General features: G+C 42.0%; 1 protein-coding gene and 1 long non-coding RNA gene across 2 annotated transcripts; one reads left to right on the top strand and one right to left on the bottom strand.

The window, feature by feature from the left end:
* Positions 1-2,664: 2,664 nt before the first annotated feature.
* Positions 2,665-5,610, top strand: LOC138034449 (craniofacial development protein 2-like). Its single transcript, XM_068881817.1, has 2 exons — positions 2,665-3,148; positions 5,327-5,610. The coding sequence occupies exons 1-2, from the start codon at positions 2,674-2,676 to the stop codon at positions 5,608-5,610; spliced, it is 759 nt and encodes a 252-aa protein (XP_068737918.1). The 5' UTR covers positions 2,665-2,673.
* Positions 5,611-7,271: 1,661 nt separating this feature from the next.
* LOC138038959 (uncharacterized) lies at positions 7,272-8,341 on the bottom strand. Its single transcript, XR_011130337.1, has 2 exons — positions 8,065-8,341; positions 7,272-7,511 (listed from the first exon to the last, which is right to left on the bottom strand). It is a non-coding gene; the product is annotated as an uncharacterized lncRNA (long non-coding RNA).
* Positions 8,342-10,000: the final 1,659 nt, after the last annotated feature.

Genomic DNA, 10,000 nt, shown 5'->3' with positions numbered 1-10,000 from the left:
GGGATTTTCACCTCACCTATTTCTAAATAGTAGGTCCATGACAGGATTTTCAAGTTGTCCCAAATCTGATAAATTTTTTAAGGAGTTTATGTGGTGTTGGGGAACGCAGCCTCAAAATTAGAGACTAAGAAATGGAAGGGAGGGGGATCTCGCAACAATGGTTCGTTCCTAGCGAAATTAATACCCTGACAATACGCTGCTTAAAAATGTTGTATGCTTCATTCTCCAATAGTGGCGGCTTAAATACTGATATGTGCATGAACAACCATAAACTTCGTAGCACTTACAAATGGGTGAATAATTTGTTCGTTCGTGTTCTTAGTGACATATATATTCTGACAACATGCTGCTCAGTATTAAATTTGTTATTTGCCGTTCCCAAAGAGTAGCGACTAAATACTGATACGTGCATGGGCAGTAATAAATGCCACTATAAATAAAAGAAATGAAAAAGAGGAGAGCATCGCAGTTGCGTATAATTTTTCGTTTGTTCTTAGAAGAAATAATACCCTTACTACAATTGTATGCCGTCGGCTAAAAAGGATGTGTGGAAACAATTGAAAGACCGGTTAGAATAGAACTCACTGTTGTTGAAAGCGTCGTGTTGACGTTCCAAAAGCGTTCAAAAAGTGGTTTCCTTTTTTTCTGAAGTGTCATGACGATACACGGAAAGACCTTGTTCAAAAGAAGAGCATACCTATAACGTGCGGGGGATAACTACTTGGTCACGACTTTAGAACGTGTGGAGCCGCTTTTTTTGTGGGGGGGGGGGGGGGGGGGGGGGAATTCGGCGATCAGTGTCTTCCCTGTCCTGGCGGGTGGCATGGAAGACCATCCAGGTACAGATACTTTAGGTAATCGAGGTCGTAGTAGAACCAGACGTGTCTCTTTGTACCTGCGTTATTGAAGATAAAATCTGTTGTCTAGCCCGTTTCTCCGCCAACTGTTTGTCACTCAGTTATCATGACCCTTTCAAGAAGTTCGAATCTGTCATACACCCATCAATAACTTATGGATTTTGCTTTCTGTACCTTACACACAGTCAGCCCAAGACACATGGAGGATTATACCAGCAGAAAACTGAATCCTGCTACACCGAAAAAGAAAAGAAAGCGTTCCCCTGCTGACAATAAACCCTGCACTTCAATCGATTAGAGGAAGTCAGTGTCGAATATATCACCCCCCCCCCCCCCAACCTCGAAATAATGCCAGTTGTCAAAATTAATTGTGATATGTCTAAATTAGGTTATTGCTGGTATTATAGCATAGCTACTGCAAATATTTCATGTTACCTTACATGTTCGTTAATCACAAATCACCATTTCGGTATCATTATAAAATATTTCATGCTTTCGTCAGCGATACCTATATCTTTAAAATTCCAACAACCGCCAATAACTTGCAAGCCAATTTATAAAAAAAATTATAATATATAGGTCTCCCTTACATTACTTTGTAATTACTCGTTTCAGTTAAAAATACCTTTTAAAATAAACACATTTACACGCAAACCCCATGACTGTTTCAAATTCTTCAATTCCCAACGCAAAGTGATACCATCAAAACACTTACTGTTTATTAAAGAACTAGTGACAACTCCTATGATATTGCAACGAGAAAGTGGCTTCTAACACTGAAACGAAAATGCTGTGCAAATCCTTTCCCAACTGCTCCATCCTTCACATAGAAGCAACGATATTTGCAAAATCATTATTTCCTATCTAAGAACAAAGTGACGATTACAGCAGCACTTTTAGTTGCTTTCAGCTTAACAAAGTCATCAGCACCAACACCGTATCTTAATGACTTGTTTTATCTTTAATTTGGAAAGTCAGACTTCAAGTTCTACTACCTTACTCTACCATACACGAATTCTAAGAGTTACGTTGAAAATAAAACACATACGCCCAAAATATGTATAAACAACGGCCCGCATTTTCTACTCCATGTCCGGCCTCAAGAAATTATGCATTCACGTTGCAGAACATCCACAAATAAACGGTAAACCAGCACGATTGCTAACCAAGCAAATAAAGAACTTCAAAACTATTGCCCAATATTATCATCTAAAAGCGTCGAAGTCGTTAACAGATTTAAATTCTTGATGAAAAACGGAATGCTAATGTGTTGGACAAACGCAGCATAACAAATCATTTCATGAGTTTTGCGTCATTTTTAACGCGAGGTTGTCATTTGGGATGTACTGATATTTAAAAATATCAGTACATCCCAAATGACAACCTCGCGTTGTCGCTGCTTCACGGTCACACGTTTGAAAAAAACTCCAATAAAAAAAAATATTTATTTGGAAGCTTAGTGGAAGCTTTCCACTCCAAAAGGGGTCATTACCTTATCGTGGTGGGGTGGTTTGTGTGTCTCAATGACCCCTAGAGCTATGCCGGCTGGAGTCTTGTACTCCTGGTAGGGTCACCCATGCCCAACAGGTCGAAGGGTAGAGACCAGACGAAGTGTGATCCCCTGGTCCTCCAGGTTGGGGGTTGAGCTACAGGCCAATCACCTGTTCTCGGAAAAAAACAACGGATTACAGAAACCGCAACTCATCAGATTCGAATCAATGATGGCGAAGCCGTGGCTGCTGACGGACAACCAGCCGGAAGCACCAGGACGTCACTGGGTAAAAGCCTACGGGAAGCTCAGCGACCGACGAGGTCAATGGCGACGCCAAAGTCAGTTACCCGGATTGGGTGCTGGAATGTACGCACGATGTATATAGCAGGTAAAGCCACACAGGTGGCGAGGGAGATGGATAGATACCAACTAGACGTGCTGGGGATCAGCGAGACAAGATGGACAGGGGCTGGACGGGTCACTCTCGCTAACGGCAGCACCTTGTTGTACGCTGGAGAGGAGGAAGGACATCAAAAAGGTGTGGCATTGATGATATCACAGGAGGCGCAGAGAAGCTTAATGGAATGGATGCATGTAAGCAGCAGAGTGATCAGCGCAAGGTTCTATTCACGATTCAAGAAGATAACCATCATCCAAGCGTATGCGCCAACAAACGATGCCACACCAGAAGAGAAAGATGACTTTTATCACCAATTACAGACAACAACGGACAGGTGCAACAAAAATGACATTGTGATCGTCATGGGTGATATGAATGCTAAGGTGGGAGACGATAACAGCGAGATGGAGGAGGTTATAGGGAGACACGGGTTAGGGAGCAGGAACGACAATGGAGAGAGGCTGTGCGAGTACTGCTCCATTAACGGCCTTGTCATCACCGGAACATGCTTCCCCCATAAGGACATACACAAGGCCACGTGGGTCTCCCCTGACGGGCAAACAAGGAACCAGATAGACCACATCATGATAAGGAGAAGATGGAGGACGTCAGTCACTGACACTAGAGTACAGCGAGGAGCAGATGCAGCTAGTGACCACTACCTCGTAGTAACGACACTACAGATGAAGCTCCACAAAGACCCAAATAGGAAGAAGATCAAAGCCAGGTTTGACACACAAAAGCTGGATAGTGCGATGTTTAAAGAGAGGTTCAACATCGAATTAAGCAACAGGTTCGAAGCACTAGAGGTGGAAGAGGACGTGAATGACGACTGCAGCCAGATAGAGAAAGTGTACACAGAGACTGCAGACAAGGTGATGGGAAGGGTGAAGAAAAGGAGCAAGCAATGGTTGAGGGATGACACATGGAGGTCAATAGAGGAAAGGAGGCAGATAGGAAATAAAATTGACAGTACCAGATCAGAGCGTGTCAAAGGAAGGCTGCGCATAGAGTACAGGTTGAAGGACAGAGAAGTGAAGCGCAGGGCAAGAGAGGATAAGAGACACTGGACAGAAGAGATCGCTAAGGAAGCTGAGAGATCTGCTGAGAAAGGACGCACAAGAGAGCTGTACCAGGCGGCAAGAAGACTAACTAATAAGAAGATGAGACAAGCCGCTGCCGTGAAGGATAAGCATGGAGAAGCAATCAAGGACAAGGAGGTGAGACTTGAGAGATGGGCGGAGCACTTTGAAGAAGTGCTTGTGAGGAAGGCGCCTTCGAACCCTGTAACAGATGAGGAGACAGCGGCAGAGGAGATGAGGGAGATGGACACAGCAGAGATCAGGGAAGATGAAGTCAGACAAGCCCTAAGGAAGACGAAAAGTGGAAAGGCACCTGGAATGGACGAAATACCCGCAGAGTTGCTGAAAGCAAGCGGCGACATAGCAGTACAAGAACTGACAAGACTATACAGGAAGATATGGAAGGAAGAGAGAATACCAGATAACTGGAAGAAAGGCATCATCGTCAAACTACCAAAGAAAGGGGACTTGAACGAATGTAAAAACTGGAGAGGAGTGACACTGCTGCCAGTAATGAGCAAAATCATGGGCCGAATCATAATCGATCGGATCCAACGGGGAGTGGATGAGGCCCTCAGAAAAGAACAGGCGGGGTTCCGTAGGAATAGGAGCACAGTGGAGCAGATCTTCATTCTCCGCAACATCATAGAGCAGGTGAATGAGTGGAGAGCGACGCTGTACACACACTTCATTGACTTCGAGAAGGCCTTTGATTCGATCCATAGAGAAAGCTTGTGGAACATCATGAAGTCGTACGGCATACCTGAAAAGCTGGTGAAGATGGTTAAAATCATGTATGAGGAATTTGAGTGTACGGTAATGGATGACGGGGAACAGACGAGGTGGATCAAGATCACGACGGGAGTCAAGCAAGGGTGTGTTATGTCAGGATTTCTCTTCCTCATAGCAATAGATTGGGTGATGAGAAAGACGACACACGGGCATAAGAATGGAATACGATGGAACTTCACCAGCGTATTAGAAGACCTTGACTTCGCAGACGATATTGCTCTGATCTCGTCGAAGTACGAGCATATACAGAGCAAGACGGATCGATTGGTGGAGAACGCTGGGCGTGTAGGACTGAAGCTCAATGCGGCAAAATGCAAGATGATGAGATCGAATGCAAAACGGCAGGACAGGGTCAAGATTGGAGAAGATGAAGTCGAAGAAGTGGAAGAATTCGTATACCTCGGAGCAACGGTCAGGAAAGATGGTGGTGGAACTGAAGATATTAGGAACCGACTAAATAAAGCAAGAAGGGCGTTCTATAACCTAACCAAGATATGGAGGTTACGGAGCATAGGACGCCAAACGAAGATCAAGCTGTTCAAGACGCTAGTACGCCCAGTACTACTCTACGGATGCGAGGCATGGAAAATGACAAAGGTGGAGGAAAAGAAGTTGGACGCATTCCAGTTTGTGTGCCTCAGACGAATCCTCGGAATTCGGTGGCCACAGAGAGTGAGCAACGAGAGGATAGGGGATATTACAGGAATAAATAAGACCAGTGATGAGATCCGCAGGAGGCGCTGGAACTGGATCGGGCACGTCTTGAGAAAAGATGCAACCGACAACTGCAGGGTAGCGTTAGGGTGGCAACCAGAAGGGAAACGGGCAGTAGGTCGACCAAAGACCACGTGGAGACGAACTGTGGAAAATGAGCGAAAGAGTGAAGGGTGGAACAGCTGGAGAGAAGTCAAAGTCATAGCGGAAGACAGAGTGGGTTGGAAGACGAGGGTTGTGGCCTTATGCGCCTCCTGGCGCGGAGAGATCTAAGTGCTAAGTGTAAGTTAGGAATTTTAGATCCCGATTATTAGTTGACTTAAGACAAGAAATAAAATACCTTTCCTAAAATAGCAATCATTTTCCAAAAGTATGTAGTTTCACAAATTGAGTTCGTTTCCGGTCAGAATTTAACCGGAAACTACGTTTTCTTCACACCTTGATCTAAAAAACCTTGTCGAGGCATTTTGATTACATATCTGTTTTTTTTTTATTCACTGTCAAACTTAAACTTTTTATAAAACGCGAAGTACCTTTCTTAAATACTCATTACTTTCGAAGGCAACATTCTTGCCAAATTTCAGCGGAAAGGGATGAAAACTCGCTGTAAACGAACTGAAATCCTGCGCCTTTTCGATGAAATTTACATTTGAGTTTTGAGACATAAAGCCATTTGTGGACAGCTTCTAATTTGAGATAATTTATTCGTAGAGTCGTTTTCCTTTCTAACTTTGTCTAGAAGAAACGTTTTTTCGCAAACTTTTTGTAATCAAAAAAAAAAAAAAAAAATTCAATGAGGTGTACCTGGGAATATCAAAAACTAAAATGGCAAAATTATCAATTTTGGGGTATGCCGATACCTTAAAACATCACTCCCAGGGGAGCAAATATAATAATAAACCTACAACAAAGTCTTGCCAAATTCGTTTCCAGCCACAATTGTAATCGCACACCCGCCGTACTTGTTACTATCCTGTCTTTAAAATGTTTAATTTGTGTTTCACCTTAAAGGCTAGCGCTTCAAAATTACGCGACGATCGCAAACGAGTAACATAAATATGAATAACGAAACAACTGTGTCCCGGTGGATTGACATCACAACCTCAAATGACTTCGCGACCCGTCAACATTTTCAGCCGGCCTCAAACAGTCCAGTATCTTCACATACACGATTTTTCTAAGTCTCTCACCACCTGACATTTTCAACAATCAGTTCGACCTTTCAAGAAACGGCTCGTCACGACTCCTCAACATTTCCAGGCGGCTTCACCGCCTCGATTATCTTCACAAATACACGATTTTTTTCTAAGTCCCTCACTACCTGACATTTCCAATAGTCGGGTCGACTTTTCAAATGACGGCACATCACGAACTAGACAGGTCCTTACGACCCCTCACCATTTTCAGAAAGTTCCTCGAACCTTCTTTAAAATAGCAACTTCCTGTTACTTTACTTCCACAAACACTAAGACCCGACTACCGCGTGACGGGTCGTCTTCACCAAAAAGTCGACCCGACTCAGTTCGTGTGTATTGGACAACCCTCCCGTTCAACGAATGCACATGTGAGCAATATTTCAGGGGCACCCAACGATAATCTTCTTTGAGATATGTGTTCCCTTTTCGAGATAGTAAAACTGTTCTAAGAATTTCGGTTCTCCGTTGCCAGACAGCTACAGATTTCTTTACTAAAATGATCACTTAAAAGATTCGCAACCAGGGAAAAGTAGTCCTTTACGTTTTCGGAAGCCGGTATTTTTGCAATTTTTGGCACTTAAAGGGTCACTTAGCAGTTTCTGATGAGCAATGTTTTTTTTCGGGGGAAAGTCCAGTTTCCACTTTGCATAATGTTCCTCCAATTCCTCTTTGAAGCAAGGTCAAAAACATGCAATTAAACAAGGAATGCGGCAATCCTCTGCCTCCACCCTATTCAACGACACTGAAATTATTATTTTATTTCTCGAGATCTACATTCTTTACATAGTTTTGTTTGTAAGCTACGTTATAAACTGCACGTTTTCTCATCCGTTACAGGTTCATGCGGGTCAACTGATGATCGGTCTGGTGGTGTCAGTTCACGTAATTAGTATCTTGGTTCCTCTTGTGGGTCATTTCACAGCCCAAGTTCCTTGCCACAGCACAGACACCCCGGCGACCTTCCTCTACCACTCCTCTCTGCAAAAGCAAGCATATATATCAGCTGTATGACTGATTGAAACTGGCTGCTGAACATACAATTATGTTTTTACTGCTGTTGCAGTAACCGTTATAACAGTCGCATGTAGACAAGAAGCGATGGCCCTTTACTTTTACAGCTCAATCTGATGGACATTTTACACATTTAGAACCATGATGCAAAATAATAGTAAAAAATATCGCTTTTGACAAAGCACGCACCCAATTGACTTGCTCAACCGGTGGACATCTAAACTGTGCGTTCACGGCTTGGAAGTTCGTAATACATTTAAACACGCTATTTTCACACTGGTCCTACAGTCAAGCAAAGTTCCCTGTTCACCAGCCGTCTATCTTATGGAATTATGGTGACGAAGAAGTGCGCTTAGACTTAGTCAATTCAAAATGGAAGACTTTTTTTAAATGACCCATACAACTTGAAAGGTCCATGCAATAAAGAGTCTTCAACATTGTTCAGTCCGCGGCCTTCATGATCAGGACTGAGCTAATTTCAACAGTAAAAAACGTTTAAGCAAGTGTAATTTTTGCTTACCGGTTTCGGTGTCGGTCCAAACGGAAAATTAATACAATGAGCTTCGTGCACGAGAGACACGACAAAAAAGGTTATGAAGAGAAGAGCAATCTTTTCTGACTTCATTCTTGAAATTTTTCGTGGTCCACTGGATTTACTTATTCAGCGTCTATCAAGACTCATTCAACTTGATGCAGCTTGTAGGATTATTTATATTAAAAGGCTTTCTTGTAGTAAGGATGTTCCACTTATAATGGGCAACAATTCCTTTCTTTGCAGACGTAATTGTGCAGTAAGGATACTTAGTTCACGTGATAGAAGTAAAATTACTATAGACCATTTTTAGAGGGCAAACATTTCATTTGGATAGATCATTTCTTATTTGACAAAGCCAAAACAATGGCTTAATAACGTGTCAACTTCAAAGTAATTTACCGTGCACAAACTTACCTCTTAAAAAGACCAATTTTAGGCCTAGTTTGTACGTCGCGCTATCTCAGACGAATTTATTTAAATTCCAATTAAATTCGCCCTTCTGTCGACATTAATTGTACCGTGGTTTTACGCGTCGAAATTAATGGGTCGAATTATGGTCGAATTTATTTCTCAGCTGGAATGCAATGCACCTGGTCAGAGGCATAATTAATAATGTACGAAAATAACCAAAACAATGGCTTAATAACGTGTCAACTTCAAAGTAATTTACCGTACACAAACTTACCGCCTAAAAAGACCCATTTAGGCCTAGTTTGTACGTCGCTCTATCTCAGACGAATTTAATTGCAATTAAATTCGTCCTTCCGTCGACATTATTTGTACCTGATAACTGATGACACTTTACACGACACTTTACACCCAAACCGGCCTAAACAGCCTCGGGCCAGCCTTCGTATTTTACTCTGTTTAACGCCAGACGATTTTACTCGTCAATGGGAATATCTTATCCGTCTTCTTAAGACAGATAAAGCGTGTTAGACGAATTTAATTTAACAGACGAATTGAACTGCCTTTAGACTTCGCTTTATCGTTGAATATATTTTAAAGTAGGACCTGGAATTAACTTCATCTGAATTAAATTCGACGATAGCGCGACTTGTAAGTTGGGAACTTAACCAGCTGAAATTTAATTACTTGAAAGTTGTGTTTCCTAAAGAAAATCCTAATCCCACTTTAAATCCTAAAATGGAATTTGAAGCGAAAGAATCTATACACAGGAAATATTTTCAATGATTTCCGAATCGGGTATTCTCTTGGCTTTTTTTTAGACAGTTAGACCTTATTCACGATGGCCGCCATGTTGGATTTGCTATTATCATGCAAATTAGCTACACATTTCTTAGAGGGCAAACAACACAAGTTCGAGAGGTTATAACGAACACCTTAGCCACACAAATGATTTGTTTCACGTTCATTGAATGTTTATCACCTAAGCAGTAAAATACAATCATTACACAAGTTACTTCGACGTTTTTTAGTGAAAAATGAGCAGATAACGAAGTAGAAAGTCAAAATGTCAAAGGCAATCAAAAAATATAAAAATTTTATAAAAGGTACTTAATTCTAAATACTAAAATGGACTTTTTGCAATGTTATTTCAATATTTCGTTGAGCCGACTTTCCGCAATTTGCTTTTTTTCAATGTTTGCCCCCAGGCGGTGTCCGTACTGGAATTGCTTTGCGTCATGGGAAAAATTCAAAATCGCTTCATTTGAATGCAAGACGCGGTCGAGTGAACATCTCGTTCACGTTAAGCGAAGTGGACGTGAATGCGTAATGGAGATTAAAAATCTGTGGCAGTTTCTAAAAAAGTACCGGCAAGCAAGTTCAGTTTCCTGACTTTTTTGGTAAAACAGCAGCTATTGATGCCTCCTGTTGGCTGCATAAGGCTTTATACGTGTCGATGTCTCAGAATGGAAATCGAGAAAGGTGAGATTTCACTGACGATCCACCTGGTATT

This window comes from Montipora capricornis, chromosome 2 (assembly GCF_036669925.1).
Source record: "Montipora capricornis isolate CH-2021 chromosome 2, ASM3666992v2, whole genome shotgun sequence".
NCBI classification, from domain to species: domain Eukaryota; kingdom Metazoa; phylum Cnidaria; class Anthozoa; order Scleractinia; family Acroporidae; genus Montipora; species Montipora capricornis.
Note: the sequence above shows the minus strand (reverse complement) of the source record. Positions and strands in the feature narration are given on the sequence as shown.

Coding starts and splice junctions, on each gene's coding strand:
- LOC138034449 (XM_068881817.1), top strand. CDS start 2,674: ATGGCGACGCCAAAGTCAGTTACCCGGATTGGGTGCTGGAATGTACGC. Junction 3,149..5,326: donor TAAGGTGGGAGACGATAACA/GCGAGATGGAGG, acceptor GGGATATTACAG/GAATAAATAAGACCAGTGAT.